At 43.9% G+C, this 16,372-nt stretch overlaps 1 protein-coding gene across 1 annotated transcript in view; it reads left to right on the top strand.

Moving 5' to 3' along the window:
• Window positions 1-16,372, top strand: part of BUB1B (BUB1 mitotic checkpoint serine/threonine kinase B) — a 248,690-nt gene that overhangs the window by 104,018 nt on the left and 128,300 nt on the right. The window contains exons 10-12 of the mRNA XM_069208601.1: window positions 6,131-6,243; window positions 7,955-8,097; window positions 10,062-10,114. Coding sequence (XP_069064702.1) covers window positions 6,131-6,243; window positions 7,955-8,097; window positions 10,062-10,114 — 309 coding nt within the window. The remainder of the gene's footprint in view (window positions 1-6,130; window positions 6,244-7,954; window positions 8,098-10,061; window positions 10,115-16,372) is intronic.

Raw genomic sequence — 16,372 nt, 5'->3', positions numbered from 1 at the left:
TCCTAAACAAGCTGGTTCTGCATACTAGGGCATCCTTTCTTCTGAAGGTTATAAGACAGTTCCTCATTGGCCAAACCATCCCTTTGTTGGTGTTTTATGCTCTACCTTACCTCTCTTAGGCGGAGAAGCTGTATCGCTGGGATGGTAAGAGAGCACTAAGCTTCTACATCAGTCACACCAATTACCGCCAGGTGGACAATCGGCTCTTTGTGGGGTTTGCCAGAGCGGAAAAAAAGCCAAAGATATGCAGAAGCATACCTTCTAATACTTGATGCCGCTCTACTTTAAGATCTGCTATGCACTGGCAAAGAAGCAACCTCTGGAATGCCTGTGTGCCCATTCCGCCGGGGCCAAAGTTTCTAATACTGTGGTAGCACTCTGAGTCACTCTCCTAGACATCTGCCAGACATCTACATAGATGTCCCTCACTCCAGACATTCACGAAACACTATTATCTGGATAGCCAAGTTTGCTAAGAAGGGCTTTTTTCTGCTTGGATTGCAGTCCATTCACAGCCCTTCTTCCATTAGGTACTGCTATGGTATCTTTTTAAAAGGTAAGGAATCCGCGTTTAGAGTCTCTTTGAGAAGGACAAGTTACTTATCTTCGGTAACACTCTTTCTGGTAGAGACTCTAGCCACAGATTCTTTCCCCATTTGTGGTTGCACGCTACCCATAGTTAGATCCTAAATCTAGGATCTGCACACTGTGTACCAGTTTGCTTTTGGGGCTCCGCTTCTAGGGATGCGGACATTCTTGAGAGCATCTGATGTCCCGTTTGTGTGAGTGGCGCCTATATAGTCTCTGCATGTCATTTCTGGAGCGGAATGGCATTGGTGCTGAGCTGCAAGGTGCCACCTTCCAGCAATCAGAAGCATTGCTGAGAAGTTTCATGATGCAATCTGATGTCTAGGGAATATTCAAAAGGTGAGAGATTTGCACCTAAATAATCTCTACCACAAAAAGTGTTTGACCATAAGTACCTTGTTTGTTCATACTACTGTTGTTAGGGGCATGCTTTAGTGTGCTTTTAATAATGTGGGGCTATGATTCATGTGCTAAGCAAAAGGATAAGATTGTTTTCAAGTATAAGGTGAATTTTCTAACTGCAGTGTGAGGGGAATCAAAACGTTTGGATCCCAAAACTCGGTTTAAAAAGAATAAAGTGGCAGGGTTTTCTTAGAAACATGTCATATCAGTTCCAGGCACTTCTGCAGAACTGGATGTTGGCAAGAGCACTTCTACATAGTGCAGCGGAAGTAGCAATAGTGCATCAGACTTCCCACAGGTTTCTGGTGGCGAGTCTGATGGGTGCATATAGAGTGAAACTTCAGATAAACACGCAAGTCCTCCTCAGAGGGTTTATCATTTCCGTTTATGGATTGAAGGGGAAATACCTTGCACATTTAAAGTGTTGTTCTGGATCCAATTACCTGAAAAGTATGACAATTAGCAGATGAGGACTGGCCTCCATTCTTCATTATGGAAGCACCGCAGGACGAGGCGGTTATACGAGTAGCCTTTTCCTCCATAATACTGGGGAAATGTACACTGTGTGGGGTGTTAGAAATGCTTCAGCCTTATACAGAAACCAAGCAAGGTGAGAGAAAAACGCTGTATCCTACATGTTCATCCCTTACGCAGTGAGCCCCAAGCACAGGCTCAATACCCCTTGAAGTCGGAAGCAAATCCAGATATAAAAGCAATACTATATCAATAACGATATCCAGACATAATAGCGCCTTGTCTTTCACCAATAAATACTACTTTCTCTGGTCCCAAAACCAGACTGATTCTATAGGATAGTTTTAGATTATAGAATCCTAAACACCCACACATGAACATACACAGTGCGAAATGCCCAAAGCACAGGTACCAAAAAAAGTGCAAAACAACCCTGGATGTCTCAGATGGATTGTTCAGTCAAAATATATCTCCTTAAAGCAAGTATCAGACCACCTCCTGTTTGGGTGGAGTGCAGTACTCTTTCAAATATTGGCCTATGGAGTATTAAAACAACCCTGGACCATTCCCAGCATGCATAATGAAGGTCTTACAACCAGATTCTGAAGTGTTATCATAGATTGATGACCTCTATTTCACAGATGATGATTTGCATGCACACCTAACTAGGGCTGACTTTATAATAAACATAATAACATCACACACTTACAAAATTAACTTTAAGAGGTCTAAAGTAGCCTACCTGACTGTGACTTTTATTGACATGAGTTACTAAGGAGGACAGTGAGCTGGCACCTGTTTTTTCCCCCAGACATGTTCTGCTTTGCAGCCCCTTGAAACACTGAAGAAGTTACAATCCCTGTAAGAGGATTCTTAACTTTGGACAAACTTACTTACTGAGCGAGTAAAGCCCCTGTGCAACTTAATTGCTCCCACGTTTTCTGCAAAACAGTTGACAAGTTAACACACTTATACCCTGCCTGCTCTACAAGCGGTCATGCCAGAGACAAAATATTTACACACTAGGCATAACAAAGTCAAACTGGTTCTTAGAGTCGTACAAAGCTTCTCCGATTACACACATGTAATCTACAATGCAGGAAAGATGGTTCCCATAGCGTACAAGTCATTCTTGTATTCTCAAGCTTAAGCTTGTTCCATTGTGAACATTCTTGCGCCTGTTCAAACATCCATTTAGAAAGAGCACCGATTGATGAAAAAGTAATAATTGTGGTTTCTCCTGTACTGGTACTAGAGGCAGCCTCTAAGGCAAGCATTCATGAAGATTGGGCTTCACCATTGAGATGGTTGCAGCGGGCCTTTCTGTTAAGTGCGGTGAATGTAAAGTTTCAGTATGATCTGACTCTTTAGGCACAAGCTAAACAGAATGCCACTCCAACACCAGCCTTACCCATTGAGTAATTTCAGAAGCTGTTCTATATGGATGGCTTTGCATAATCTGAGTTAGGAACCGAACAGAAGTACTCCACAGCCTGCGACAGCAATGCAGGCTATATTGAGAGATGGTGAGTGCCACCCAAGGCACATCCACACCATAATCCTAGGTGACATCACCTCAGAAGGTGCAGAATTTTCTGCCCTGGGACTTGCATTATAGAAGGCTGACCCGTCAGTTCCCACATTGTCTGATTCATCCTTCTGAGTGCGAGGTTACAATGTAGATTTAAAACATTGGTGCTTAAATGGATTCAAATGGAACGGATTAAGAATAAACAGCACTGGTTAAAGGTAGATGTCTTACTAGATAAACTTCTCTAGGTCCATATGATGCACACTTTGTGCCATTAGCATGACTGGATTCCCACCAAAGGGCGATGTGTGACCATTTATGCTGCAAAGGCTGCATTGCATATTGTCAAGATAGCAGTTTTAAGCAGATCTCAAATGAAGATCGACACAGATATATTAACAGAAATACAGGCAACTACAAAGACAAACGCCTCCAACTTGCTTTCCTTGCATATACTTCTACACCCTTGAGTTAGATAGCATTCCTGTGGTTACTATACACAGGCAGGATAATTCCTAATAAAGTGACCACATTAAACTTAATCAAAGCAGTCCATGAGGAGTTGATGTCTGTTCATACTGGGATAAATGCAACCGCAGCTGGTGGCCATGTTTATATAAACAGATTAGAGATTGTTAGACAATGTAATGTTTTTCAGATCAAGGCTTCGCCTCTTAGAAGAACCCAGGGTACTGAGTTCAGGTCTTAATTTGTACCTTTACCTGTGTGTAGTTCAGAGCATTAAATAACGTGTCTAGGCGAGTATTGGGATTGTGCTCTCTTTACCAACTGGACAGAGAAAAGCTGTTGAATGTGAAGCCGTCTGCCTCGACCAGCAAAGAGAAGGTTTTTACAACTGCTGACAAGTGGCTCCCTAAAGTAAGATCCAGGTGGTAAGGGGCAGTAAAAAGGGAATAATGCCCCTCTCGCCACAGGAGATGGCAAGGGGGCATTTTCTTAAAAAAATAAAAAAATCCTGTTTTGGGATTTTGTTTTTGGAAATAGAAAGAAAATTGTTTAGTGCAGGGCTCAGTTATGTAGCTGGAGCCCTGCACCAAACAGCATTGACAGGAACCGGCAGGATGGTGAAGAATCTACGCATGTGTCAAATCATCCAGATCACGACCCTTACAAAACACCTAATGCGACATCAGCCTGGAGGCAAGTTCTGTTTCCTGTATTTCACTGTCAGATACCAAGTGGTCCGAATTTATGCAGGTTTGTCCTGGTTCTACTGGTTCATATAAAGACTTTGGTATTGATGCATGTAGATTGTCAGGAATTTAATGGGAATTCCATCATGTAGGTTAAAGGTCAGTGACCAAACATATAAAAACCACATGAAGTGGCCACTGACTCAGATCTTCGCCCCAGATTTTCTCACAAGATACTGCCAGAGATACTGACAGACTGCCACAGCATCCATTCCTATGCTGAGAGGCGATCTCCCTCTTTTGATATTTTCAGCTTCTTGCTGTAAACAGTATGCTCTGAATACCAAACAAATATAGGTGCAAGTTGAGCTACTTCATGATCTTGTAGTGTAGCCTCTGGCCAGCTGACAATTGAACCTTTTTAAAAATGTTCATGCTATTCTTGTTGATACTGATATGCATGAATGCCATTTTATTTATTATATATGTGGATATTATTATGCTGAGCAACAGGATGAGACAGTAGAATTTATAATGTTTAAGCTTAGTGTCTTTTCTTAGTGCAGTATTTGTGGTCGAACATTCTGAACAGTTGAGTTTAATTATCAGTGCGTCCTTGACAGCTTTAAGGGCCTGCTAGTCACCCGTAAAACTCTAACACTACATCAGCAAGTATGTTGAACAGGGTTGTGTGGTGAAACAGCAGCCTGGACCTCCATGCGTCAAGCGTTGATGTGCTGAATATAGTTTAGGCATCCATAGGTGAGAAAGCCAAACCTTAAGCCCAAGTATTAGTTTAAACAACACTATTTGCTTTTAGCAAATGTTTATTTCCCAATACTCTAAACACTACATGGGTGCTCACATCACCTCCGCAATCTATACTATGTGCACTGGTTAATGCTCTGTACCTCCAGCTTCATAAAGCTAAATTCAGTGTCTTGAACTGGCCATATTTTCTGTTGTTGTGTTGCTTAATTATAAGATTGCTTTAAATAAGTGTTGTTTCTGTATTGATCATAAAACTTGAATAAAATCTATGAACCGGAAAAACAATTATTGTCCGTAGTGCTGTTTTTGAAGGCTACTCTAACTACAGATTCTTCATCGCCCTGGCCTGTGGAGTAAACATGTTCAGAAGTGATCTGGTCCAAATTACATTATGCTAACTGTCATCAATGACAGTTTGTCAGTCATATTCTGCTTCTGTGTTCACGGAAAATGTTGGGTGAACTGATGTTGGCTCAGTGTTGTCTTGTTCGAAGTTGGGTCAGAATCAGAGTGGAGGCTGATGGTGCCTCCTGACTTCACCCTGGAGCTATTGCAGAGGTTTTTCTGGAATTAGTCTCTTACCTGGCAAGATTCACAAGGTGAGAAATCCTTCTTGGAATATCTTCCCAAAAGAGCATTACCAAAGATAAGTAACCTATTCATTTAAACAATTCCCACTTGACTGTTGACGTGGGACTCACTTTAGACGTGTTTGAAAGGCTGTATGACACCAGGAATAAGTCTCTTGTGTGCTTCCCCCTACTTTTGGCCACCTAATTTCACACTAAAACCATCCATCTTATTTTAATTTTAAATATATTATGATCAATATTATGTCGAGCTTCTCTAGGTAATTTTAAACTAAATCAAATATTTGGAAACGTTTTTCACACACACTTTTTTTACACTGTAGTAAGGTTTAGAAACTCCCTCAATCTGGGATGTCAGAAAAGGTGAGTGGGGCTGAGGGAGCCCATCAACCTTTGTTGTCCATTAGAAAGCATGAATATGGTTCTATGAAACAAAAGCTCAAAATGAGGTTGGCATACTCTCTTAATGAGTGCAGTCTGAGGCCAATACATCTACCCTTGTATGTACTTAAAATTGCTAGCACAGAGGTACCCCTCAGTGACTGTTAAAATGATGAAAGTGTATTTTGCTATCTGAGGGAATTAATATTGCGGTCTGATTCATGCTACTGTTTTCTCAGAGAAAATGCAAGCCAGCATTAGGAGAAGAAATGAAATGGCAAAGATGATTGAGGAGATGGAGAAACAGTTAATGGAAGCAGAGAACAAGGACAATCAACACTCAGTTGACCAGGTAGTGTTTCCTTTCTTTTCCATCCAGATGCCGGTCTCTATCTTCACTGCTACCAGGCAAGGTTCTTTGTGTTTCTAAGGAAAACCAGTGCAGCAAATGTTTAGCTACATTAGTTGAGGCTAATGAAACTGTTTTGACTAAATTACCACTCTACATACTGTTTCCATAATTGTCAAATCCAGCTCTCAGAGTGCCACATTTAGTGAGAAATGCATGAGGGGGGAGAAATAAACGCCATGTCCCCCTCCAGTCCGCTTTAATTTTTTTTTTTTAGCATTTTTTACACCTGGAATTGATAGTCTAGCTGACATTTGTCAAGTTAAAGGGTTTTCCCTAACGTTACTGTTAAAATGTGTGGTTTTTTTTTTGTCTGAGTAGGTTTGCCAAGGGTTGTTTCAAATGTTGTGCTAACCTTGGTGTGCGGTGTGTTTTATTATTATTTTTTTTTTTCAACATTTTGAGTTGTACAAAAAATGGATACTAATGCCTTGGAAAACATATACAGCATGTTTGATTGATCATAGTCTAATTGAAAAGGTGCAGCTTGCTGGTTTGTTCCCAACACCAAATCCTCCCACCTGCTCCTCCCATTGAAAGAAATCCAGGGGCGACTAATTGTCACATAAGCTGCGTGTCAGTTTGCCATACAAACCCCATCAGGAGAGAGAAATTATAAACCAAAATCATGTAGCGGCATTTTGGATGCCAAAATCTCAGGGTGCCTTTTAGAGCCTCATGCCTCAAGTGTTCTCAACCAGAGTGCAGCTGCTCATCTGTTGTAATTGAGTGTGCAGTTTCATTATTGCTGGTATTTCCCCCATGTTCTCCATGAGTGGACATTTCTGTATTTCCCAATGCCATGTAGTGTCTAATTTGGCAACCAGCAGCATATGGGGGAAAATTACTTTATATTCCTCATTTCCACCCATTGATGTCTTGTTTGTCCGGCATAAAATCAGCATTGCAGGTTATTCAGGGAGTGGGTTGCCCAGGAACTTTTTAATATGGCCCAAATTTTCCTTCCATAAGTGCTTAAGTTTGGAGCATGACTACCACAAGTGGAGTTTGTCTTCTTTCTCACTGCATTTCCTCTTATATCTCCAATCGGTTCTAGTTAGTGACCTTCCATATGCCGTATACTAATGTTTCTTTGTGCTGTACAGGTGTTGATGATTTTGATAGGTCACCCAAACTTTTTTTCTTTCTGTCCTATATCTTTATTTGGTGCACCATCCCATCTTGCTGTGTTTGGTCACTTGGGTTAGACTGGCATAGGGCCTTTAGATTGTAGAAATAGGACATATGGTCCAAATGTATGTCTTAAACAGCTTTTCCAATTGCATGTTCTATAGCGCGTCCTTGTTGATTTTCTGGTAACAAGAGCCAATGCCTAAACTGCAAATATCAATTGACTCGATCTTTCTTGCTGTAAACGTTTCTGAAAGCACTCTAGACCTTCCACTATTCCTCTTACTAAAGTGCCGATCGGTAATAGTTGGTGAAAAATGTGGGTTATGAGTGAGTGGTGTTTACCAGGAAGGAAATGTAGTAAGGGACAAGTTGTGAAGCATTAGACTTTGCAGCCTCGCACACTCCTCCATGTGCTTTCTTCTTTTAGATTTATTAGCCAACATACAAGTTCAGTTTAAAGTATAGATGGTATAATTATTGCAATTTTGTATATTAATTTCCACACATTTTCATTTTACAGTTTACAGAGTCAAGCACATTGGAAGCGGCATCCAAAGCTTCAGGAGGGGCCATGAGTTGTCTTGATGAACTTGACCATGCAACACCCCTCTCTGACTGTCTTCAGAATACTGGATTATTGTCACAGGGGAACTCTATTTTAAAGTAAGGTTAAATTAAAACTTATTTTTCTATTATAATTTTTTGTTAGGAATTTCAGAACCTTAAACTGAGAGAATGCTTTGAAAAAGGAGCGACAATGCTAGACAGTCTCACCACTTATCAAGACTTGACTAAGTGAGAATCACATTTTATTAAAAGGTATTAAAAAGTAGACAGACAAATTCTAATAAGCAGGACACAAGGCACTTGTTGTAAAGGGTCTGCCCAAATTAAAAGTTACAGTCAGCTTTTCAGTTGTATCCTTGGCTGTGAAGTATCGTGCTCCCTCTCTCACCATAGATGAATGAAAAGACTCTCTTCCGGATCTGCATTGTGCGTCTTGCAGCTTCCCAGACTGATACCTGAAATATAGGGCCTGATTATGACCTTGGCAGATGGAAAACTCCGCCGCAAATGTAGCGGATAGCCTGTCCACCGTATTACAAGTTCCATTATATCCTATGGAACTTGTAAAATGGTGGGCGGGATATCAGCCACGTTGGTGATGGAGTATCCCACCCGCCAAGGTTGTAATCAGGCCCATGGTCTCAAACATGGTTTTCCTGCTAAGTTAGAACTCGTGTACTCATTTTGATTCCCAAATCTGGAAATATTCACACTTTCACCACACCTTCTTCACACAGGATCTTTTTAAAGCATTACTGCTTTCAGTATGCCGTTGTTCTCCCCTCACACTTTACTGCAGCCTTTTAGTTCTTGAAATATGTTCACATCCCTTATTAAAAACATTGAAATATTTCAGCTCTTTAAAACTCCGTTATAAAAGCTGCAGAATAAAAAAATGTTCTACCTATGGTGTATAGGTTCATGCTAACTAAATAATCAATAATGAAGCAGATCCATATTGTTTGGAAAAGCCTTCTCTTTATAGTAAAGAGTTGATCCAGGCGTCATAACCACCACAAAAATGAAGAGAAGGATATTCATGTGTAAGCGTCCTCCTCCCTGCTCTTTTTCCAGCTTTTGCTTGACCCCTCGAAAGAGACAGGAAATAATAAGTTGCAATAGTAGAATGTTTCCATTGTGCCCCCCCGTTAAGACATACTTGTATGTGTGTGTTTTAAATGTGAACTCATCTTCTGCTTCTCATACAGCTTTCTCCCCTCTTTGTCTGTGATAAGGCTTCCTGCCCCACAGCTGACTTTTTCATTGTGCTGCTACAGTCTTCCTGGACGGTCATGACCTTTTGTCTCATTTACAACTCATTTTTTCTGTTCAGTGCAGGTTGTTCTCTGTTCTGTATCTAGGCAGTGACTGCGTGATTTTTGGCAGAATCTCAGGAAGCCCAGGCCTCTTTTTTTTTCATTTGTCTAAGCCAAAATCATCTATCGTTTTTAGCCTTGTTCCAGATATTCCCTTTTTGATTTCTGCCCTCCACGACACCTGTTCTCTCCCTTGTCTCCCCTCATGGTTTCCTCTGTTTGAGGAAAAAATGTGTGTAGAAATGCTCCTTTCCTTCTCCCAGCACTTGGACACTTTGAGGGAAAGATTTCAATCAGGCGGAGAAGGGATAGGACTTATCATTGGGTACAAGTTACTAATTGTAGAAACTTTTGCAGTTATAATTCCTGAACACCTCCTTCATGTATACGGCATCTGTTGATCTTGGTCTCTGTTTAGTACAGCATTAGTCATCTTTTTGTTGTCAGTATCTTCTTGGTGGTGTATTTGAATTGTACAGTATTTAGTGTTTGGTTTTGATTTTTTGATTCTGAGAGATGTCATTCACCTCTCAGAATCCACACAGCTTCCGAAGCAGTTGTAGTATGAAGGCTTGAAGCTTTAAGGTGTACACATTTGCATAGTTTAATAAAACAAAAAGGCCAGTTTATGAATGTTGTCCAAATACATGTCTTACTAGATCAGTTATTCTTAGCTTTATTTTCAGCTGTGAAGCTTTTTTACTTAAATCCAAAGTTGAGCTATATTTTCACTTTTGTTTCTAGGAGTAACCAAGCCATCCTGCAGGAAGAGGTATCAGTTCAATTGAAGCCATCTGGTAAGTTTAAACCATATCAATACTTGTAAATGTATAATTGCTAATTCCCGGGGAGGCAAAAATGTTTGGGTGTAGGTTTGTGTGCGTTATTGTAGAGTTCTAAGGTTTACCGAGAAGCTGCTGTCTTTTCTCTCATAGTATGTCATTGATTAATTTCAGATTGTGGTGGTATATGGGCTTGCGGATAGTTATTTTGGCACAGAGAGAATGAAGGCACCAGTCGATGACTAGGTGTATTTTGAAGCGGTCATGTTCTAGAGCTTCAGGAGAACATCATTTTTGATAGACTCCCAACTGCGTATTCCTCACCTTTTGAATACTTAGCCTGGATCTGGATTTTTCAGATTTTCAGAAGTCCCTCTGCATGCTACCAGGCAGCGCCATGCAGCTCTGCATGGACACCATTCTGCTCCAGCCAATATAGGTGCCGTTCCTGCACATTGATGTCTGTTTCTTTCATGCCACCAGACTGGAATCTGAGCTACCCCTCGTCTCATTCAAAGCCTGTGTGCCTCAAATTTACACAATGTGCAAGGAAAATATCACCTCCCAAGAATGCAGGGTTTAATACTTGTAAGGGCTGTCACCAGCCAAGTTCTCGGACAGGTACACATCAGGTTTGCTGTGGTGCCTAGGTTTGGACCGCGATTTTAAGGTCTGTAGTAACTATGCGTTGAGGAATCAAAGGTCATTCAGGACTGCAAGGCAAAGCAGTACATAGCCAAGCATCAGAAGAGCCCATGCCGTGACCGGGCTAAGTCCTGGTCCAGAAGTAATTCTCAAGGTTGATTGCAGCACACTCAAAATCTTCAAGTAAATTGAAGAAGGACAAAAAAATAAAAGCATGACTCAGCACCTTTCCTTCACCCTCATACACCTGAGAAAGCGCAAGGGCATTGCTTTGCCTCACGATCATACCCTTGAAGTCAGCCGACATCCGAGCCAATCCTGCAACTTGTCCCGGCACATCCGAGATTCAAGGGCTGTCTCTGACTCTGAGGCAGATCCATAAATTAATAGGAGGCCGTGCTGTGTCTCTCTGGATCTCTCCCAGTGCCATCTGGCACACCTGTGGGCCCATGGAGCCGAGAGGCTCTCCATCTGCGATACCACAGGCAGGTTTGCCCGCTATGCTTATTGCACCCTCTGACACAGTATCTGAACCTCTACCAACACCTTTGAGGACCCCACCTCCTACTCCACGCCGGTTCCTGGAATGTCATTGCCAACTCAATTATTTGGTAAATACCTCTGATAATGAGTCTGAGGCAGGAAATGAATTTGGGCAACCCTACCACGAAGAAAACTGGTATGAAAACCTCCAGGATACCAGTGGCTTTGACACCTCTTCTAGCAGTGGCCTAGTCTCACATCCAGGCCCTGCCACTCAGGAAAGTGCTTCCTTCGTTATTGGTATGTGAAAAGTGGCTGAAGTTCTCGACCTCAGGCTCTCCCACCTTAGAGGTCAAAACCAATGTTCTAACAGAAGCCCCCCAGATGGGGCAAATTAATACTGAGCCCCGGTTTCCCTTTAATGAGGCACTCCCAGACACACTCTGAGGGGGCATGAGCTCAACCCTGCTCTCTTACCTGTGGTGAATAAACAGATTGTGTGACGTCTTCGTCCTGCCCCTGGTGACCCTCAGTATTTTTATTTTTTTTTCTCTTTTCGCTGCGCCCTTCTGCTGAGGGCTTGGTGGTTTGAAAGTCCACCAGTCGTAGAACCCTGACTGTCTTCCCAAGCACTAGCACAAGCCTCTGCCACCAGGCTAATCCCCATTCTATTTAGGACCTCCCTAACACATAGAGTTAAAGCACACAGAGATGTTCACAAAATGTATGGTGTATTCTGCAAGCTTTGCTCTACATTTCATTATTTGAAGCATGCTTTGTGAGTCGCTGTTTGTATGAACCATGGGACATGATGTTGGAGATCTTGCCAGCTGGCCTGGAGGACCTCATTATAATCTATGACTGGGGATGAATGTTTGACACTGTTCCACATTCCGTCCATCTGTTCTTTTTGCATTTGGACCTCAGCATGAACCTAAAGCAGGTCGTACACAGTGGTCACACTGCAGCGAAGTATGACTTGCTTGGGCCTGGACATGACTTAGTGCTTAGCTGCACCACCAACAACATGCGAGGTGCTTTGTGGTCATGCTTGGATACGTTCCATAAGGTTCTACAGTGATGTGCAATAGTTCCTGATAGACATGACATTGGCTGGCATAAGTCTCTTCAGAGAGTAGGCAAAGACAGGAGCTCTTCAAAGACAGGAAGGCCACAGCGTGCTCTCTTGGACTGTGGGTGCTGCGTTCATGGCAGTACCCACAACAATTTCACCCTTTCCTAGAACCGGAATAAGGTCCCTGCAGAGGCCACATTATTCTCTCAGCATCAGCAGACGGCCCAGGCTTTTTGAGCCAGAGGTCGGAGATCACAGCACAAGCATCTGGGCCCTGCCCACTGCAGCTGCTGCAAAATTTCTTTAAATTACTTTGGCGATGCACAGTCGCCCTGTAGGAAGTTGGATCACCTTTTACCTCCACAGATGGCAGAGCATTACATGGGTGCTCCAAATTGTCCAGAATGGAAACACCCTCTTCTTTCTCTCCACCCCTCCTAACATGCCCTCTACACCCCAACACCTCTTGGAGGACCACTTTTTCATTCTGCGAGGAGAGGTGTAAGCTTCTGGGAGAAGGGAACCATAGATGGGTTCTGGCATCCGAGTTCTGGGCTGGTTGTTACTTCCGTTACTACCTGGTGCCAAAGAAAGACAGAAGTATCTGCCCCATCCTTGTACTTGTTGAGGAAGAAGTTACAGGGCAAAGGTTAAGTTCAAAACGTTCACCATTGCCCAAGTTCCTCCTGCCCTGGATCAGCGGGACTGGATAGTGGCATTGGAGCTGCAAGACACCTCTTTCCATATCCCCATCCTGCAATGCCATAGAGTTTATCTGCGTTGTCAGGTATGCCACAGTAATCTGTTTTCAGTACTCCCCTTTGACCTGACGAGTGCACCTCAGGTGTTCATTGGAGCCATCTTGGAAACTGTGCTCTTCAGACCATTTTCTCTGCCTCAGCGAGTCCAGAATATTCAGGCTATGATTCTGATGTTTCAGCTCTTGACCAGAGTCTTAGTTATAGCATCTTTTAGGCCTTTCAGCCTCTTGCATCCTGCTAGTGGACCACAACAGGTGGCATCTGTGGGCTCTGCAGTGGTATTTGTAATCTATGTGGGCTCAGCATTAAGGGAAATCTGATTCCATGCAGGTGTTGGAGACTGAAAAGATCTGTAGTGGTAGTTCCTGGACCGCAATCCGTGGCAGACCTCTTTCTCTACCCCTCCCAGAACTAACACGTTGCTGGGCTTGGGAGAACCTCTGAGGGAGGTGGAGATCAGAGGTCTCGGGTCTTTGGCACAAACTTGCCTCCACATCAGTTTGATGGAGCTTGTATGTCATTCAAAGCATTTCACCTCCTCAAGAGGGAACATACAGGTTCTCACGGGACACCACTGCCATGTGATACTGCAACAAGAAGGGTGGAGTGGGGTTCTATGTCCTGTGTCAAGAGGCTGTGTGTTGCTACAGTTCGTTGAATCATCAGGGCATCTTCTTGGTATTACAGTACCTGGCAGAATCTTTAAACACCAGGACGGAATAGCTCAACTAATGCTGTCTGCTGGATCACAAATGTCACCTGCACTAACAAGTCAGGCGAGTTGTCTTCCAGCAATTGGGAGAACCCTGTCTCAATTTTTTCACCATTTTAGAGAACACAGTGTCTATGCTTTTGTGCATTGGAGTTCTGAAAATAGTTCTCTTGGAGATGCCTTTCGCTTGTATTGGAGCTTTAGACTCCTGTATGCCTTCCCACCTCTGCCTCTCCTGCCCAAGGTTCTGAAAAAAGTTAAGAATGACCAGGCCCAAATCATATTAGTGGCTGTGGACTAGGTGAGATGAATGTGGTATCTAGAACGTTTGATCATAAGCACCTCTCCTTCAATCCAGAAACAGCTTTAGGAGGATTTTCTGTAGCAGCAGCATGGCAGGGTCCTGCAGAGAGCTTGCAGAACCTCCATGCTTGGAAATTGTGTGGCAACAGTTGACTCCTTTTGCTCTCCCTCTTGAAGTAGAGAGTGGTATCTTGGCAGCCAGGCATCCCTCAACTGAAAACAAATCTATGCTGGAAAGCTGGTAAGTTTGTTGTTTGGTGTCCTTCCAAAAATAGCCTACCCTGTCTATCATGGTACTTTTATGTGTCTTTAGCCCAAGAAGGTCTTGCTGTGGCAGCAGTTAAAGGTTATTGTTGGTTTCATTCACCTTTCTTAGGTTTACATGATCAGTGATCTTTATGTAAATAACCTGTTGTGATGTTTCTTTAAAGGGCGGACCCATATGTGCCTACCAACACCTTTTATGATGCCCCTGTGGGGACCTCTGCCTGGTTCTCACATTCCAGTTGTGAACCTCATTTGAGCCAATGCAGAGCTGCACAGCTGGTTCTTTGACTGCTCACCTTGAAGAAGGCATACCTCACAGGGATAACGCCAGCTTGTCGCATGAGTTAATTGCAAGCATTAAAGCAGTATTCCTTGTCATGCCTTTCCACATAGGACAGGAGGACTTCTTGACGCCGATTCCTTACCTTAAAATTATTCCCAGGCGTCATACTGGGTACCAGAAGATTTTTTGTGAGCAGTGCACATGCTTGTTGGTAGGTGCCATTGTTTGCCACTGCATGATGTCGTCTGCATTGTCTGCGCGGGAAGTGACGTTTGCGGTGCATATATAGGCGCCAATCATCTGCGCTGAATTCAGTTCTTTGCTTTCTGCGCCTTTCAGTGCAGATCCAGAGAACTACTACCTCTAGTCATTTTTTGACTAACTTTTTTCGACATTTTATCAACTCTTTTGAGATGCTTTCCTCCTGGTGTGGCAGGTATGTCTTCCAGAAAGCCCAGCTTCAAGCCTTGCAGTGCCTGTAACCGATCCGTGTCGGTGACAGACCCACACTGTGTATGACTCTGGTGCCTTGAGCGCGACCGTGACCTAAAGGCCTGCACCAATCACCGCAACATGAACCCGAAGTCCTTGAGGGAGCAATTCCTCAAGTTCCTGGCATCTCAAGGGGTGACACTGACTATCTAGAACCTGGTCGAGAGGAAGGTCCTTAGAGCGGTCGCAGAGCCCAAAATCATCTTCGCACTCTGTCTTCAGCCACTTGGGTAAGTCTCACCGCCACTACACCACACCACTGCATCGAGGCCTGGCACGTCTCTGCGCCTCCCAGAGTTTCCGGGAGCTGCAGCCACCACCACCCACTTAGAAGAGTTCCGTGAGGCCTTGTGCCTCATTGTTGGGTGGCCCGCTCCCTCTGGCATGCTTTCGGTCTCTGAAGATTTGGATGGGGCCCCCTCTGATTCAGAACTTCATGCCAGTAGGGGCCCTTGGATCCATTCCTGGATCCAGACAGATGCTGGTCCTACGATTGTCTACCTTCCCTGGTGCTGGTTCCATGCGAACGCTAGGCACTGCTGCTACAGTCTTCATTCCCAACACTGAGCCGACACTACCTACGGCGTTGAGTGAAGCCATACCCCCCAGTCCCTGAAGAATTCCAGCATTATGAAGACCCTAACACGAACGGGGTAGGTCCCCGTCTCCTTCGAGCCTGGGACCTACCCCGAGAGCTGGAAGCATGCTGAAATCAAACCCCTACTCAATAAACCCATGGCGGACCCGAGAGACCTCAAGAATTTCCGTCCCATCTCCCTGCTCCCATTCCCAGCCAAGGTCATCGAGAAGATCGTCAACAGACAACTGACCCACTTCCTTGAAGAAAACAAGATCCTGGACCCTTCCCAGTCGGGGTTCCGCAGAAACCACAGTACCGAAACCGCCCTCCTCGCAGCCACTGACATCAGGGTCCTGCTTGACAACAGCGAAACCGCGGCCCTCGTCCTCCTGGACCTCTCGGGCGCCTTCGATACCGTCTGCCACCGCATCCTATGCACATGCCTCCACAACGCAGGGATCGGGGACAGAGCTATGGAGTGGACCTCCTTCCTCTCCGGCAGAACCCAGAGCGTCCGCCTCCCCCCTTTCTGCTCCGAAGCATGCAAGATCATCTGCAGCGTTCCCCAAGGATCATTCCTCAGCCCTACACTATTCAACATCTATATCGCCCCTCTCGCCCACGACGCCCAGCTACACAACATCAACATCATCTCCTACGCAGACGACACCC

The sequence above is a fragment of the Pleurodeles waltl genome, chromosome 9, assembly GCF_031143425.1.
Source record: "Pleurodeles waltl isolate 20211129_DDA chromosome 9, aPleWal1.hap1.20221129, whole genome shotgun sequence".
NCBI classification, from domain to species: Eukaryota; Metazoa; Chordata; class Amphibia; order Caudata; family Salamandridae; genus Pleurodeles; species Pleurodeles waltl.
The sequence above is the reverse complement of the archived record's forward strand: the minus strand, read 5'-3'. Positions and strand labels throughout refer to the sequence as shown.